The sequence below is a fragment of the Perca fluviatilis genome, chromosome 22 (assembly GCF_010015445.1).
Source record: "Perca fluviatilis chromosome 22, GENO_Pfluv_1.0, whole genome shotgun sequence".
Lineage (NCBI taxonomy): Eukaryota > Metazoa > Chordata > Actinopteri > Perciformes > Percidae > Perca > Perca fluviatilis.
This window is the reverse complement of record NC_053133.1, coordinates 13,889,510-13,908,042: the sequence shown is the minus strand read 5'-3', so window position 1 is coordinate 13,908,042 and position 18,533 is coordinate 13,889,510. Positions and strand designations below refer to the sequence as shown.

At 41.9% G+C, this 18,533-nt stretch overlaps 1 protein-coding gene across 3 annotated transcripts in view; it reads left to right on the top strand.

Annotated features, from left to right (window-relative positions):
• sema5a (sema domain, seven thrombospondin repeats (type 1 and type 1-like), transmembrane domain (TM) and short cytoplasmic domain, (semaphorin) 5A) overlaps positions 1-18,533 on the top strand; it is a 116,924-nt gene that overhangs the window by 32,339 nt on the left and 66,052 nt on the right. For all 3 annotated transcript variants that reach the window (XR_005637996.1, XM_039790515.1, XM_039790516.1), the window contains exons 3-4: positions 8,985-9,084; positions 11,328-11,373. Coding sequence is in view for 2 of the 3 variants with exons in the window: in XM_039790515.1 (XP_039646449.1) it covers positions 8,985-9,084; positions 11,328-11,373 (146 nt within the window). In the remaining variant the exon portion in view is untranslated. The remainder of the gene's footprint in view (positions 1-8,984; positions 9,085-11,327; positions 11,374-18,533) is intronic.

Sequence of the window (18,533 nt, the reverse complement as noted above, 5' to 3'; positions counted from 1 at the left end):
ACATACTTGTCTAAAAACTCTAAATAGGGGAATTTCGCTAAACCTGTACGTTGAAAAGTGATTGCCCAATCACAGCTACTGTAGCAACCGTAACTAGGCCACTACAGGCATGTCAAGCTTTGGATTTCTCCATGTTCAAATTATGTTTTAAAGAGTTTGTATGGTAGTGTCTTGTAAATATGTAAGGAATGGATGATGCAAGATGCAATCTGGTTAACTAGCTACAGTAGTAACTATTTTTACTACCATTAACTGAACGGAGTGTCTATTTGCACCCCCGGTACGAATAGCCTCGGCCACACAGCTGAGTTTTTACACCCTGTGACGTAACAACAAAAAAACGTTGCTCGCGTGCACCGAAATCATGGCGGACGTTCATCTTCCATGACCGCAGAAACTGGCATATTAGGGAAGTTTTGTCTCTAAAGTTTATAACAAAATTTGGAGACGGAAAAATGGATACTTACACGTTTTACTCTGTCTTCAGTGAAAGCATACAACCGTTAGTTTGTTAGTTAGTACCTATTTTTTTGTATACAGTATGGTTACCTAGCAACCGAGGCTTGAAGAAACCAAGTGGTAAAAAGTTGTACAACTGCCTGAAAGAGCTGTTAGGTGAGTGGTTAGTGCACTTGCCTTTGGTATGGGAGTTTGGTGTTTGATTCCCCTGTGTGGTGATCTTATTTTTTAAAATTTGGATTGGATAATTTGCATGCAATTGCGCAAGTCAGGACCCGCGAACGCGTATTTTTTATTTTTTTTTGCAGGGTGGTAGGGGAAGACTCATGAATATGCCTGCTCTGGTTGGGTTGGTTAGGTTTAGGCAAGAGGAGTGGGATGGTTATGGTTAGGGTAAGAATGTCAGGGCGATAATATTCCAAAAAGGTGTAATACATGAGTAGTATGGATAACTGTGTGTAAATATATGCCAAGGTACTGTAAATGCACAGGGGTGCAAATAGCATACATTGATATTTGTACCAGGGGTGCAAATAGCATACACTTCTAATTGTACCAGGGGTGCAAATAGCATACACTTCTAATTGTACCAGGGGTGCAAATAGCATACACTTCTAATTGCACCAGGGTACAAATAGCATACTGCTAATTGTACCAGGGGTGCAAATAGCATACACTGCTAATTGTACCAGGGGTGCAAATAGCCTCACCCTTAACTGAAACATGACACTAGCCTCAGTCTTTTTAGCACAATATCATGTACATGTATGCATCAATATTCAAGACCCCTTTTACAAAATTCCTATTTCAAACGAGTCAGCTGGAAACATTAAAAAGTTAGCCGGAGACTAACGTTAGCCTAATTAGCTAGCTAACTACAGAAGATGCCCTCTTTCCTCTTTATTCCTTCCCTTGAGACACAAAGCAGACACAGCCCTCCTCGTATGCCTTTACTACACAGCTCTGCAGTTTTTAGATACAGCATACTCCACATCAGATTTCATCGTGCTTAGCCTTTATCCCACATTGCTATTGAACAACCAAACTGTAATGAATTAATGTGAAACTTAGTCGAAATAAAGTATCAATAGCGATCAATGCAGTTCTGTCTACCCTGTGCGAAGCAGCAAAATGTCATTGAGCTGTTTTCAGTCCAGCAGAGTCCCAGTCAGATAATCATGGGAAAATCCTGTCTCGGGCGAAATGGACTAGAAGACCAAGGTCACTGCGTGTGTCCAAAGATCCACATGCATGCAAGGACTCATATTCAGTAACACTGCCCAGCACAGACTCAGGAACTCTTCCTCTGCAAGCCTTTCTCTCTCCGTCTTTCTTCGCAGTCTTTGGCACTTCAATGTAGCTGAGGTGGCACTCTTCCCTGTGCGCCAATTGCAATGATGATGACTAACTGCCCATCTAACGTATTACGTTCCTTCCTTGTGCTTGCTGCATGAGGGGGATAACACACCAGCCAGTGGGTCAGCTGTGGTCAATGCGTTGGTGTTCTCTAATGTACCAGAATGGCCCATTAGGCTCTGGTGGCCTAATGCTTTGGTTGAAATATAGGAGCGTTAATAAAAAAAAGGGGTCAACATTTCAGTTAGTGATCAGACATGGTTCACTAAGACAAAGCCTATTGTACAGAAGAAGAGAAAAATAGTGAGAGGAACTCAGATGCATTACTGTCTGTGGGTCAGTGTCTGACAGATAAAATAGTAGATTTTGTATGGAAAAAGCTTCATCATCAGTTCACCCAAATTACAAATACTTCTTTTTGGGTTACATGGGAAACCATAGGCAGTAACTCAGTCCCACACATCTGCATTCAAACTGTTAAAAAGGTGGAATTATTGTTCATAAAATTAAATTTCCTTGATGCAGAAACATGTGCAGCATGCATGTACATTCAAAACACTTGTTGACTTCAGCTTTGTTGCCATGGTTTTAAAGCGCTTAAGTTCTGCAGACTTTGCATGTCTAGAGTTTTGTTGCCTGTCATGTGGGGACAGGAAGCACAACAGTTTCCCTTTAACACAGGTTGTATCATCATGCTTTGTTTATTTACATCACAATCTTATTTATTCTCAACTTCAGCACCTTTGCAGTGCAGCTGCTAATTCTCATGGTCTCATGGATGTGTCCATTTATCTTTGCCATCATAGTTATATTTATGCTCAGTTTTTTAATAACTTTTCTTTTATTGCCTGATGATAGTCATTGTGCGGTTAAAACCCATCTCATTGTTCCGAGTTGTACAGTATACAAAGCTTTTTTAGACATTGCCAAATTACAGCCCTTGCTTTTTCGCAATAAATGCAAGTCATTACAGAAAATGCCATCACATACGCACGCATACACACACACAAACAAACAGCGTGTGAGGGAAGAGAAACCTCTCGTTAAACCTATTATCATTCTCTGTTGTGTTGTGTTGTGTCATTGTGCTCCATGTAATGTAGTTTTATCCCAGGTTGTTGAGAATGTGTAGAGCGTGGCTGCCATGACTCCTCTTCAGCCGAGCTGGGAGGACTACAAACACATTAAATATAACCCTGTGAATCACAACAACACCACACTCCCACTGTGCTCAGGCAAACCTGATCCTGTTGGACATACACACAGACACACATTAGAGTCTTATAGCTAGGATATAAACATACATTTGATGTAAAGAAATAGTTTGTTTGACATTTTGGCAAACACACTTGTTCACTTTCTTGCCAAAAGTTAGATGAGAAGATTGATACCGCTCTCATGTCTGTAGGCTATATAAAGCTACAACCAGCCGCCGGTTAGCTTATTTTAGCCTAAGGAGTAGAAATCGCTAGCCTGGCTCTATCCAAAGGTAAGAAAATCCGCCTACCAGGACCTCTAAACCTCCCTAATTAACACATTAAAACCACAAATTCTTGTCTTAAGACATCAATTTTCATACAGATTAACAAATTAGATGTTATGTGTTAATGAGTGAGCTAGTTTTTATGCTACGCTAAGATTACCGGCTGCTGGCTGAAGCAACATTTAGCGTAAATACATCATCTAATTCTCTGCACTAAAGAAACTACATTTTTAATTTAAAGGAATGTTTTTTTGGACTGTTGATGGAACAAAACAAGCAATACGACAACATCACCTTGGACTGTGGGACATTACTTTTCTCTCAATTATCTGACATTTCAGAGGTAGAATTACTAGAAGAAATAGATGAATCAACTGCAGTTAGATAAATATATTCTGGCATTATATAGAAAACCTCTTTTTGTATTCAAGGTTGGGGTGAAGGAAATAAGAGTGATGCTTCTCTTTACTAATTTGTGCCACTGGGTCTGCAGCTACATTGTGGATGTTTGGCTCACTGAAACAGCTCTTAGTTTCAGCCATAGGTTTCAGTTAGCTAGCTTGGTAAAAGAAAAAAAAAGGAGTTAACGTTAAACAATACAGAGCCCAAAGAGTGGTTGTGACCCGCACGAGAAGGTCAAGGTTTGTCTGAGTATGTTCCAGTGACAGCATTTCTTTCTCTCTATGTGATTGTGGCCTAACTGTGGAAGGGCGTGCCTCACATGGCTTTGACCCCGCTGGGGATGGTGGTTTTCTGACTTGGCACAACACTTGGCTGACAGAACTGCTACTGTGGTGCAAGGATGCTATAGTCTAAAGACCACTTTCTGCTTTGTATAGCGGTTTTAGAAATGTAGGGTTTCAGAAAGAAAGTACACTGTGCAGTTCAGCAGCTACGTTCAGAATGTTTACACAAAATGTACACTCGCTACACTTTCGCGAAAACAGGTCTGAATATAGCTTCAGCAGAGGTCCAATGTAAATGTGTGTCATTTATGGAATTATCATCGGAGGAGCGTTGAAAGACTATCCCCATTCTTGGTAAAGGATATGTTTTCAGACCAAGCATTTACCGTGTTATTGTAGCTCAGATATACTGTATTAATAAAGTGTTGTATTTAACAAGTGTTCCTGTGTGTAGGCTTGAAGACTTTTAAAGGTTATAAACTGGTGTAAACAATGCCTTCACAGGCCAAGCTGAGGGCCACGTCTCTGAGGAGTGGAACCGGGCCGGCAGACTGGTTTTACAACCACAGACTGAGCTCAGCTTTTATCATCCCTGAACGGTTAACACATCGTTAGAGAGAGGGGAGTGAAAGCAGGAAAATAAACAAATGGCCTCATAGCATTCATAAACATAACAGGCTACAACTAGTATCAGAGGTCTTTTAATTGGTCATGAGGGGGTGATTCTTTTGAATTGAAAGCCCTCCAAGGTCTTCAGAGCTTAAATTCCAAAACATTAAGTCTGGGCTATTTGTGTCCGAGGTCAACTATGTTCTAACCATGTTATATTCCACTGGATGGAATGAAGAAGGACCTGTCCATATTTTTGGATTTGTATGTCTTTCATTTACCCGCTGCAATAAAATTCCCACATGTCATTTCCCTACATGTATATTTTAATCTCTTCCTTTTTTATTTTTTTTATGTGGCATGATGAGATTTGGTTATTCTGGAGACTTTGGTTGTCTCTTCTCCCGCACCCCCTAGAACTAAACGACTCCTAAATACACATTAGATTTAAATATTTTATTGCACACTTATGTGTGGCTTGACGGTGGTTTGTTTCGCATGATTCACTCGCTGCCCCAGTGCCACAGCACAGCCACGGTAATTTGAGGTGCAGGGCTTTGAGCTGTAATATGTGCTTGTTTTTCTTGCTCGAAATAACATAATAGGAAGAAAACCTTTGAGCGCAGAGCCGTGCACCAAAGGTTCTAACTGACCTTGTTTTGGATTTTTTTCAAACTGCGCAGGTGTTTGTTTTCTCGACCGCTTGGCCAAATTGTTTCTTCACATCAACTTGACCAAATAGTTGCCATTCTTTGGTTGCCCATTACCACAGGGCTGCATTTAGAGTGAATTGGCTCTTCATTTATGTAAGCGTCTGCTGCCACACTCTATCTACACCACTCACAGACAAACCATTCATGTTTCAGAATTGGTTCCACATGTTGCCATTGTTGCAGGCCTGGCAGTACTGTAAAGCACTAACTTTGAGCGCTGGCAGACTGAAGACTGGCGTGGCCTCTGATGCTGGGTGTAAATATTTATATATCCTGTCATTTTGTCTTTGTGTCAACTGCTCCGTGTCAGAGCGGGGAATAACAAACGGGTGTGAGTGATGGGCTGTTCTATTTTAAGGAGGAGGGAGACAGGGGTTAAGGGGATAAGATGGGACTGAGAGGGTGTGTGTGTGTGTGTGTGTGTGTGTGTGTGTGTGTGTGTGTGTGTGTGTGCGTGTGTGCGTGCGTGCGTGCGTGCGTGCGTGTGTGTGTTGGTTTTATGTTGGCTCAGAGCCCTGGCTGCTCTCTGAATTTTCATCCCAATCGGTGTGTATGATTCTGCACGCGTGTGTGCGATTACGCCTTCGTTTCATCGGCAGCCAATCCCCTGATTCAGGCAGCTGCTGTACAAGCATGGCCGTGATGTGATTACATTATTGCATTTAAAGGGCAGATGATACGAACCCGTGTAACATGCAAGCAGGCCTGAAATCTAGGAAGTGAGATTGGGAGTGGGATTAGTTTTTATTTCAGGATAAATATTAGCTGGGGGTTGTACTACTATTTTCTTTTCTACTGGATTAACGATACGGTTGATTTTATGGGATCATAAAAACCTCCCTGCTTGCCCCTAAAATAAGCTTATACAACCCATCGAAAAACAAATAAATATCACAAGTCAGATCAGAGTTCAAATCAGTGTGATTAGTCTCTGTGAAGCTAACCCAGTATCCTGCAGTGTGCCACTGTCTTCTATCCCTGTAGTAAACCCAAACTTTGATCTGTTAAACCCACACGAGTTTGACTTTGTGAAGCTCTGTATATTTAGCTCCGCAGCCTTGGGAGGGTCCATCCACGCTGGTTATGAATGTTTATGAATGGTCCTTGGCCCAGTCACAAAAGGCCATAAATCCTTTGAGTGATGTTATGTTCAATTAGAACCTCGTGCCCCTTTTCCACACTCCAACAAATATCCTTTCTTCTCTGTTTCTGTCTCTCACACACACACACACACACACACACACACACACACACACACACACACACACACACACACACTCCATCACCCCGTTAGCAAGCCTCCCCTGGTGAGTCAGGGAGATTTATGGGGAGAAGCAGGGTTCGTCAAGCGGCGTCTTCCCCCGGGGGGTGTCACTGCAACATTTGTATGCCAGGGATCCTCTCGATGGCGTGAAAAACAAGCCCAGTGGAGCTAAAGGATTGGCACTTCCAAAACTTTGTGTCTCCCTACAGAATTTAAGCAGAGCAGAAGCCATTAACCAAAATGAAATCTTTGGGGTGAAGTTGTTCGTGATCTCCCAGATATTTATTTCACTGGTGCTGATGAAAATGTATTAGGGCTGTGTAACCTGGAGTCAGACGCTGGATGCTTTTTCCTCTAGCAGTTGCACTCCATACTGGAGACTTGAAAGAGAACAAGGGAACATGTCTTTGCATACAGCGGCGCTGTCTCGCAGCAGATGATGTTGTTTTGTTAGGAGACTTGGAGTTTGGTCCCACTACGTGAACTGGAGGAGGCAGATGTTCTTTGGAAGCTCCCAGGTTTCTTGCTCTGTTTGTATTCGTTTTAAAACACCAAGAATTCCCACGTTTGTCACCGAAACCCGAAAGTACTTGCTTTTGATGCAGTCAAGGGAGAGCATGCTTTCATTTGAAACGCTGTGTGACAGGTGTGCCTGAAGAAGCAGATAATGTGTTGCAGAGAGGATATTCAAGCTGTCCTCTCCCTCCGTTCCGGCCCTGATGGAAAGCTCCCTGGTAAATAAAAAAAAGTCCCTTTGGAATTTTTAGTCTGGAAATAGCTCACAAATGTAGTGATGGATGATTTTAAATCACTGTAGCAACCAACGCTAAAAACTCTGCAGGAGTTCTGGCACCTTACTCAAAAATAATAATTTCGAGCTTTTGGAGAAAATATCCCAAATGTGGTGATGATTTTTGGAAGTGTAATCCGACAGTATAGAAGAAGTTATTATGACTGCAGATCGAGCATGTGAGGAGTGATGTTGAAAACACGTCACCATGACTGATTGACCACCCTCGACTAAACCTATCGGGTAACCAGATGGTAGACAGGCCGTCCTCATCGCTCGGCAACCACACTGTCCTGTGATTGGATTGGTCAGGGGTTAATGGGTTGGGCGCCATGAGAACAGGCATGTTGTGGATAAGATGTCAGTATCTGTCTGGGATATCTCTCTCTCTCTCTTCATGTGTGTATGTATTCACCGTACCAAGGTCAATTTCCATAAAAAGTCGGACTCTCATCTGTCTTCATCGTTCATCCACAGTATACATTTACATGAAAGCGGTAAATCAACAGTTGTGATGGTATATAGAAATCAAAGGACTGCCCACTGAGTCACAAGAAGCTAGATTTCACTATTTTGTACACAATCACTTATGAATGGAAGTCTCCAGTCTCGCTTTTATTTTGGGGAGGCTCAGAAGCACTAATGTAAGAGTACTTTGATCCGTGGAAAATTATTTTTTGAATGAGCGACAGCAGGGACAGCTCAAAGCATTTTGTATTTATTCAATCTTCTCTTCATTTCCTTCAGTAGAAGGGCTCATATTCACATCATTACAGGTAACAACTTGCCTGTCTGTACAGTATTACTTTAAACACTATATTGGTCCTCACTGTTGGAAGACATATTCAGAAGTAAAAGCACCACAGTGGAAATTACTCAATAACAAGTAAAAGTCCTGCATTCAAAATCTTGCTTAAGTAACAGAAGTAATATCCGCTAAATGTACTTAGTATTAAAAGTAAAAGTACTCATTATTCTGAAAAAGGGCCCCTTTGAGGTTAATACCGTCATATATTATATTATTATTAGAATGGTTCTGATGTATTCATGTGTAAGCAACATTTGAAACTTGTACTAGCTGGTTGACTTGGAGCTAATTGTGGCTACTCTACAGTATATACTATCGCTTAGTTTAATCTATAAGCATTGCAACTTACCTGATGTGAAATAACATGTTTAACTGTGTTATAAGTTTATGATATCATTGACTTATTGTATGTAGCAGGTACACAGACACTCCACACAGCCCATTACTTCTGTCCATTATTGCAGGCTTTATAGATGTGTGGTTTGCACCTGCCAATAATGCAGCATTACTGCTACAGCCGAAACCTTGCATTTGTTGTCCATGTAAACTCATTGTAATGCAAAACACAAGTGCGATTGCTCTAATATTTACATCACAGATGCTACGCAGCATCACTAAAGGTAGACGGAAAGGTAAAAATCTGAACAAAGGCAGAAGTGGAACGACTTGCTGCTATTATAAATTTGGCCTTGTCTGAAGAAAAGTTACAGCAGCCCTTTGAACGCAGCTTATTCATCAGCACAGCTGTCATCTGCAGTAGTAAAGTCTCCTCTCTGATTGGCTCACATTATTTGTGTCCTGTGGTGTCGTTGGCAGCGATGGAGCCATGGATCTTCAGGTTCAAAGCAGAAGGCACGGTGGATTACTCACAGCTGACCTTCGACCCTGGCCAGAACGAACTGATCGTCGGTGCCAGGTAACGCATATCTGAGTTTTTGTCTTCCCTCCTGTCTCTTTCTGTTGTTGTCTGTCCTGTTATTGTCTTGTCTTTCATTCCCCTTCTTTTCAGTGTTTGTTGGTGCATTGCATGAGTAATGATCACATTCTCTATAGGTGTCTTCAAAAGCCAGAGAAAAGTGGCTTTGGAGATTGTTTCCAAGTCCATTGTGTGTGTGTGTGTGTGTGTGTGTGTGTGTGTGTGTGTGTGTGTGTGTGTGTGTGTGTGTGTGTGTGTGTGTGTGTGTGTGTGTGTGTGTGTGTGTGTGTAAGTGTGAATGGATGCCTACATTCACGCTGTGTGAGTCTGTGGCTGATTCCAGATGAAGTGCGCTCTGCACTTCTCTTAATGGCTTACTTGTCAATAGACAGAAACACTCCCCACAACATGAACAAGATATAAGGAAGGAGCCAGCAGGAAGGTGAGCAGCAAAACAAAGTGAGCCCAGGGAATTTACTAATGCACCCCAGGAACTTAGATGGAAAAGGCTAATCGGGGAGAGTGTGTATGTGTGGATGGCTAAGGAACAAAGGTCGAAGAGGCCAGTGGATTCTCCCTGAAACTGCTGGCAAAACTGTGATAATATAATATATAAAAGCCACATAATGTTTTTTTGTTCCTGGCAATCTTTTATTTTTAGCTACAACTCAGCCAATTCTATCAACACATGGTATTTGGAGTACTCAAAAAAACAAAATGAGATATAAGCTTTAGTTCAATTTTCTGTGCCAACTTGACGACTGTGGAGTGTCTAACAGTGAAATGCGTTGTGGCTGGATGGATGGCTGCAGGCTGGGTTAGAAGAATGAGTGATAATGGAAGGAAAGAGAGATCGATGCAAATATCAATACAGTAAAACGGGGCCATGGCCACACTGAGACCTGGCTGATAGCCACTCTTCAGGAGATTGATAGATCTCAGTGAAAGTGTTTGTATGTGTATGTGTGTGCAAGAATTTGTGTGAACAATAGACATGCTTGAAGATTTGAGCTCCAAAATAAGATATCTACTTTATGAAAAAACAATGCTTGCTCTTTAAAAATGATTGCTGATATGAAAGAAAAACCCATAATGGGTTATTGTTAAAGCTATTGCAGGGTCTCTGCCTGCAAAATTGCTTTTAAGCAACACAGGTCGATCTTTATAAAGACTTTTTGCTGTGAAAACTAAACTCACCAAATGTTTAAGACTAAAACTAAAACTACAAAATCTGGATAATACAGAGGTCTCAAAGAGGGGAAAAAATCACAATAATTAATGCTTTTCGCCCTAATTGTCAGGTTTCATTTAATCTAGACCTCGTTTTTAATTAAATAAATTGAATATTGAATATTCCTCTGTAAGAAACCGATGTTTCTTGAAAAGTTGTAAATGCCAATTTGTGCTGTGCAAATTTGAAAGGCTTCAAGCAGGATAGGCTTATTGGAGTGAGGTTTCACCACAAGGCTTTGATTTCCTTTCAGTCTCTTTCTTTCTCTCTCCCTGTTCATCATACACACAAAACTCCAGAGATAGTGGCATATCGTAAAACTTTCCAGTCTTTTTTGCTTCCTAACTAACGGTTGAAGAAACCTAGAGGTCCATCATTTGCTGCAGCGGTTGAAATCCAACCATCCACCACCTATGAGTACCCTGATTAAACTCTTCCAACTCCTTATGCCAGCAGGGGAAAGAAATTATTTTAACTTCTGAGTGGGGAAAACTTTAGATGCTTTAGATTCAACAGTTTGAAATGGAAAAGCCGCCGATTTTACACATCAAAGTTGGTTTACAGGTCTTAGGGAGTACTACTGCATATGTGAAAGTTGTCGAGTTGTATTGTGGGTAATGGAGGCGCCAGGTTTTTGACAAGGAAGAAGCATGTGTGTAATAAAAAAAGACTATCTCTGCTTCTACTGTACCAATTTTGATCTTTTTTTAAACTGTCCATCATGACTTTGACAATGTTATAGAAGTGCAATGCTAAATAGGTGGGAAAAAGTGTGTAGTCATCCTCTGAATCTTTTTTTACCCCTAACTTGCTATTTAAGCAGTTTAAGTCTGTATGCTCCCCTTTTGGATGTGGAAATCCCTTTGTACTGGTGGCACTATGGGTAGAGGGGGTGAAGATGAAATAACTAAAGAGAAAACACAGATAAAAACTGTACAGAGCTTTGGCCACATCTTGATTTTTTTGGAGTAAATGGCTCCATTAGCTCACAAACATATTTTTTTTTTTACAGAAATCACCTCTTCAGACTGAATCTTGAAGACCTTACACTGATCCAGGTGAGTGCTAATTCTGTCTCACTCTGTCTTTCTGACTCACCCACTGTTCTGAGTGAATATGTCTGCTTTTGCAGTCACGCTGGCACACACATCCAGAGCGCCGCTTGCTTCCAACTAACACCGTGCTATAGTCGTAGCGTGCTGCCAGCTCCCACAACTTAAAGCTGTTACAGTAAAATGGTTTAGCATTTCACATGTCACAACAACTTCCCATCCGGTGGAGTGACAAGTGGGTTCGGTCAAAAGCGCTGTAAGTCTACACGCAGAGGGAAGGAAAGAGTGATGTTATAAAGTTTAGACAGCATAAATACCCTGCTTGTTTAAATACAATTTGAAACTGTGTATGAAATATACTATGCAGCTGTACTTTTCCACATTTTCTAGGGTATGAACATGGAGTCCAATTTCTTTTAAAATGATTCTACCATTTTGGTTAAACCGTCTTGTTCCTGAATCATATGCTCTGAAATATTAAACAGAAATTAAAGAATGATAACTTCAGGGCTGGAGTTCTGCCGATGGTGATGTGTTGTAAAATTAGCAAAAAACATGCATGGAAGAATGTTCAAGGTAGCAATTAGTCTTTCATTCCCCTTCTCCCACATGTTGTCATTCTAATATTTCTCTGCATCCTCGAATTTTTCTTTCTTTTATTACACTTGTATGAGCCCATATCCCCCCCTGTGGAGCTAAGCGTTTTGTGACCCACTGAGTTACCATACAAACATTGACACACTGAAGGGGTTTATTTCTAGGTGGTAGCAGCAAGGTTTCTTTGAGGGTTTGACAACTCTTGATGTTTGCCACTTACACCCTGGAAAACCAGAGGAGAGGATGATGAGAGAAAGAGAAACAGTGGAGCGAGAATGGCTGGATGGAACAAAAGGGAGACTGGAGGGAGCTCTGTTGATATAAATCCGCCTGGGAAGGGAAAATGAGAAAAATGGCCGGACAAAATGAGAGGCAAGACTGCATTTGTTGGATGGGAAGGAGTGGAGGGCAGCACACACAAAGGAATGAGAGAGCAGTGAGACAGCACACTGACAGAGGAAAGAAACCCCCCGCAGAGATAGACGAGGATTCACGCAGAGCTGGTCTTTTGTTGCCGCTCACTGGGACACATGCTTTTTTAAACATACTCTGTGTCATTCACGCACCCAATCATCCATCCTTCTTTATTTCATCCTGCGCTCGGCTGGCACTGCAGAATCGACCAGGAGATTCCAGTGACCCAATCAACCCCTCATCTCCAAGACATCTTCTCTAAAGAGAATAGGACTTGGTAATCCCTGCTAAGGCCTGGCGCCAATTCAAGATGACCTGTGCACTAGTGCCTGCTTTGCATTTGATTGGACCAAGGCTGTAGAGTCAAGTGGAAGGCTAAGTTCAACTGCTGAGATGCTATACTTCTATTCACCTCCCTCTGCAATCTTTTTCTCTCCTTCCTTCATGTTCACCCTGGCAGAAAAACAGGAGATTAATTGCACAGAGATTTGGTTGCCTCTGTGGCTCGGTATACATATATTTCTCACTCTTATTGTTGTTGGATATGAAAAACTTGATCCTTTTTGGCATCATTGCTCCACTCACCTCACATGCATTGCCGATTGTTCAAATAGATTTAAAAGGAAATATGGTGCTGAGAGTGTCAGAGCGAGCAAAGAAAGTTTGAGCACAAACGGGTTTTATTTCGGTTGCACCGCTGTTCAAAATAGTTGCATGAGGTTCTTTTTTTCCCTTTTTTTCTTTTCTGCAAAAGGAAAATAAAAGCTAAAAGCTACACCTACGCTTGTCTTTGTGAGTTCACCCCATGTATCAGCCATCTCAGATAATGCCCAGTGGCAGTGATTCGTTCTTGCATGGCTGGCAGCGTTAAGAGGAAGGCTGTGTATGGGATGACAGAGCAAAAGGCTTAGAGCAGGTGTAATACAAACAGCCTATAATATGCTAAAGAGGTGGATATAATTACCATATGATCGATGACAGGCTGATCTCATCTTGTATGTGCATGCATGAAACATTTATGAAAACAACAGCCATGGCTTTTGCTTCATGAAGGCAAAATTAATCCCACCCTCTTTTCCTGTCCTTGTTTGCTGTATGTTGAGTTGTTTTCGAGCTTTGTGCAAGGCAGAAAATAAACTATAAATAGTTGGTAGTCTTACCATTGTATGTTGGAGGGTTTAGAGAATAGTGACACTTAGGGTGGTAGCTAAACCCTGCTGGTCTAACCCACTCTATTGCACATATCGAGTTGAGACTCTGAGATCGATAAAGCCTGAGCCCAGCAGCCATAATCTCCTCAGTAAATGCCCTCCTAGCTTGGAAGTAATAACAAATAGAAAAAAACATCAGAAGTTGGAAAGAGAGGGGACCTTTGTTAAAAGAGTTGATGTCAAGCCATCTGAGAACTTCTGCGCTTTTATTGCCCATTTCGAGGCCCCTCCCTGTATTTGCTCTTCAGTGAGTCCTGGGAGTAGAAAGGCTTCAGTTACTTATGAAAGATGTACAGGTTTGTCAGAGGAACTGTTTACACGACAGGACACTTTCAGAATCATAAACAGAAAATCTTCCACATTACATGAACTTGCTAGCCTGTTCTCAGACCGAAAAGCAATCGGGGGGCTGAAGTGGGAGGAGTCAGGACTTGAAACATGAGACAGCCCTCCCTATGGCCTTCATTGGAGTTAATATCTGGCACTTCAAGTTTTCTTTCCGCAGTGTCTCGACAGCCTGAAAAGGCCTTCCTCTCCCTGTCAACCTCTACCCTCATCCTCACTGATCTGGAAAACACTGACAAGAACAAAAGGTGGATACTTTTCTCCTTGCTCCACTTTCAAACTTGTGAAAAAAGAAGACAAGGACTTAACTCTGCAGCATGCACAAGTAACTTTTAGAGCGACCACAGCCAAAGAATTAGCTATAAAAACAGAAAAAACAGAAGCCACAAAGCGCAATATCCTCCCTCTATCTACAAGTGAATCCCACTTTATATCTCACATCTGTTCAGTATTGTACTACTTTCCCCTCTGACCGTCATTCAACTCCCTGATCTTTTTTGCTGCCAACTTTGGGGAAGCGAATCAACGCTGGGGTCGCCGTTATCCACCGTCCATCGCCCACTGCAGAGGGGACAAACACTGATGAATTGGCCCTTCTGCATTTGCATTGTGTTTAATTTCCCATTGTGCTGCCAGGGCAGATGAATGGCCACACCGGCTAGATGTACCACTCAGCCTCGTGTTTTTGTTTGCCCGTGAGCTCCCCAAATGAATGTCCTTTGACATACTTAAATACCCTAATGCAGTGATCTCCCCCCACCCAACCCGTTTTTAGCTGCATCTTTAACCTTGCACACCTGGTCTGATAACAGGCAGCACTCATTCAAGCTGGTCCTTTAAACCCAAAGTGTCTAATTTGCTGGCACAATAAGGGCTTATTGAATTCACAATATCCTAAGCAAAGGTGCTAATGAAAGAAGAAATGAAAAGGAAAAAAACCTGTAAGAATCAAATATTAGCGTGCTGTTAACATCCTAAATCGAAACAGGATGCAGACATTGAGGCCACATTTTAACAGAAACACTGTGGCACAGCATTAGTTGATAAGCACTGGGATGAGGAGGATCAGTGGCATTGTTCACCATTCGATACAGCACTAGAGGAGGAGAAAAAGAGTGGATATTCACTCCAGCCTCTCTCTCGTGAAAACACTATCCATAAAAGCTCCCGTTGACAACAGTCACTGTATGGTGTTGGGATGTATATTGTGCCTCCATTTTTCTTCACTTCCCCTCGTATTGTTTTGTCGTTAAGAAGGAAAGGGTACTCCAAAGAAAACAAAAGGCTCTCTTCAGTCACGCATGTTGTACTTCATGGGCCTGCCTTTTGCAATTACACTTTGTCAGACAGACAATTAGCCCTGCTAATCAGTAGCTCACAGAAACTGTCCTCCATAACACTGGAAGCATTGCTAATTCAATTACTAGAACCCACTAACTCGTCCATTTACATGCATAGAGTGAAATGCATCAGTGGGATTGGAAATACAAATACCAGCACATTCAGTGATATCACTACAACTCTGACTTACCTGTTTATGCTGTTATGATGATACACATAGTGACTCAGAACTACACACTCGCTGAGACGTATTTCTCACTTTGCCAGACCTTCCTCCACAGCACCGCGAAGGAGGGTCTGGCTAGTCCACACAGCATTCGGGGATGGGAGAAAAACATGCTGTGGTTTATTGGCATTTCTTTAAACCAATCACAATCGTCTTGGTCGACACTAAGCTCTACACGGAGCCACTGTGCCTCTGCAAAATAGCCTCTGGAAGGAACTTGTTTTGGTGGAACGTGTACGTTCAAAAGTTGTTTTAGTAGTGAAACAAAACTCAGATTGGAGAGATAGTCTAGCTAGCTGTCTGGATTTACCCTTCAGAGATCTGAGGAGCAGTTGACCATAGTCCTCATAAATCGGCTGGAGTTAAAAAATTCCAACATAAAGAAAGCGGAAGGAAACGGACATCGGCTGAAAAGACATGCATCACGCGGAATTTCCGGCGGCACCGGAGCAATCCCGGAAGTGGAACGTCATGGATATAGACTAGCTGAGATGTGGCATAAAGACCAATTTTATGTGTAAATCTTTCAGCAGCTTACATCAGAAGACATCAGTCTGAATAGTAAATATTGTGCCAGCACATCAAAAGGCAATATCAGCTATTCATAAGGCAGATTAGATTTCCCCAGCAGGATTTGTCCAGCTCTCACTCTCAACCCGCCGTCCCCTTATAATGAGACACAGCCAGTCATTTCGTAGAGCTAGACAGCTGTCAGCAGCGAGTGTGTTCTCTGGACCCTCTTTATGCAAAAATATATTCAGTATCATGTCTGGAAACAGTGCTGTTTTGGAATTCAGCTCCTCACTCTCTCCTCAGTCTTACTGACTACTTCACTCTGCCCACACTGTCTCCCTTGTTCTGGCTGACTCCTAAGTTGGATTCTGTTTTCTCTTTGTTTTTTTTCTGTTTGTCCCTTATTTTCCTTTTTCTGTCATCTCCACTGTCTGTCTATCTCCCTCCCTGCCCACTCTCTCCCTTGGTATCTGTCCTGAACCCACCTCGTAGTGACAATAGCCCCTCAGTGTGAGGACTGACGAAAGGCCCGAGCACAATGGTTCATCTCTGAGGATTGCACCCATTACAGGAGACAGAGGAGAGGGCGGACACACGGAACATAACATCTTAGGAATTTTTTTTTTCAGCTTCCCTGAAGCAACAAATGACTGCTACCGACTGTGCCAAATTCCCTCTGCCTTTCTCTGAATATCTGCATCCTAATCAATTGTTTAGCTTGAAGGATTATTCTGGTTGGTTGCAACTATAGGCTCTTGTTTTTGCAGTTTTGGCTAGCATGCCTTGTGGTAATTAAAAGACTGTACTCACCAAGTCATTGCTGAGATCCGGTAGGGTGGCAATACTGTCAAAAAGAAGTCCAACATGGAAAGAAGCAGGAGCAATCAAACTACTACTTTCCAAGATGGCAGCCTCTTCATTCAAAGTTGCTCACCGCGTAGAAAAGCCAACATTTTTCAGGTGGTATTGCCCATTTTTAGAGCATGTGTGTTAGAGACTTTCTCTCGCTGAGCCAACTGACTTCCTATTGGCTTCTGCACACGATACATGATGGCACAAAATATTTAACTGATCCGCTAGAATTTACCGTTTCTAGGTTTTCCAAGTTATTTAGGGATGTCTGTGATGCTCATAATTCCATTCAGCTGTTTGTTTGGTTGCGTATGGGAAAATGCCTTTTTCGGTCTGTGTGCATCTGCAACACCAGGTGTAGCCACTACACAGAAATTGCTTTAACACTAGAAGTGCCGGAATTCCATAACTACTAGAACTGCCGTGAGCGGTTATTCTATAATCTCTCATGATAAATACCTAATTGTGTTAGGATATCTTTAGAAAAACGTAATAACACCGAAATGTACATTTTAACAAGTTTAATTATACATTTGAGTAGTAATACCTGTTTCAATAATTCATATCATGGCATAGTAAAGTGTAATTATTTCATACATTCATATCCTGAAAAATATGGTGTGGAAATTCATTCAACTTAACTCATAACAGCCAAATAACAATTAAAAGTATCTTATTTGAACATTTAGCTATAACCTAACCTGGCACTGCCTCCGTTTTTGTGTCTGCTGCGGTGCGCAGCACTGATCGGACAGTGCACCACTTCCCTTTTTTTCCTCCATAAACTCCGCTCTCAGCTCCTCTGCCAGTTGCTGCATGAACTTCCTCCGGGACATTTTACTGCTGGTGCACTCCTTGGAGAGGATGTGTGTAATGATTCCAGCCAGCTCGAGGATGTATAAAGTTATATGAAAATGTAAACAGCCACCGGTCATCTATGTGTACCGCGCCTTTCACAGAGCGAGCGCCCGGTGTTTGCCTTCTGATTCAGAACAGAGTCATCCACGCCATAGTAGCCTACGTTACCGACTCTGGCTTTGCCTTCACCCCATCGGTGATGCCCACACTTGTTACTCGAGACCGCTAGTTACGTTTCTCTGATAGAGACTATGGTAGTTACTTAGCAACCAAGATGCATCTTCAACCGCGCGAAAGATTAAAAACAATACCGCGAAAATCCGAGCGGTCAATATGACCGTCTCTGGCTGAAATAGGTAAAGTGATTGTATTTTCTTTGCCTTTTGTGTAATGTATGTAAAAACAATACCTGTCGTACCTTCGATGAGGGAAGACAATCTGGATACATTTTTGGCTGATAATCGGATTGTCCATGTTTTTTGTTGTTGTAGTGATCTCAGTTGTTCCCAAATCTTTCCCATTTACATAATTTGTTGAGTACAATGTTATCATACCCAATGAAAATGATAAAAACATATAGCTGTAATAAACCATAACTATCCTTTAACATCTGTATATCGCTTCCCTTTCTGCAATACCCAATGGTTGCTTTTCTCCAGAGATGATTACAGTGCCATGATGTATATTCATTTTTCTTTTGGGCCAATTCACCACCATGCTCAGCTCACTTAATTTAATCTGGGTCCTCTCTTATTCTCTCATCTTCTTTGTTTCCCTTATAAGTCTCTATTTCGATTTCTTCTAGGTGA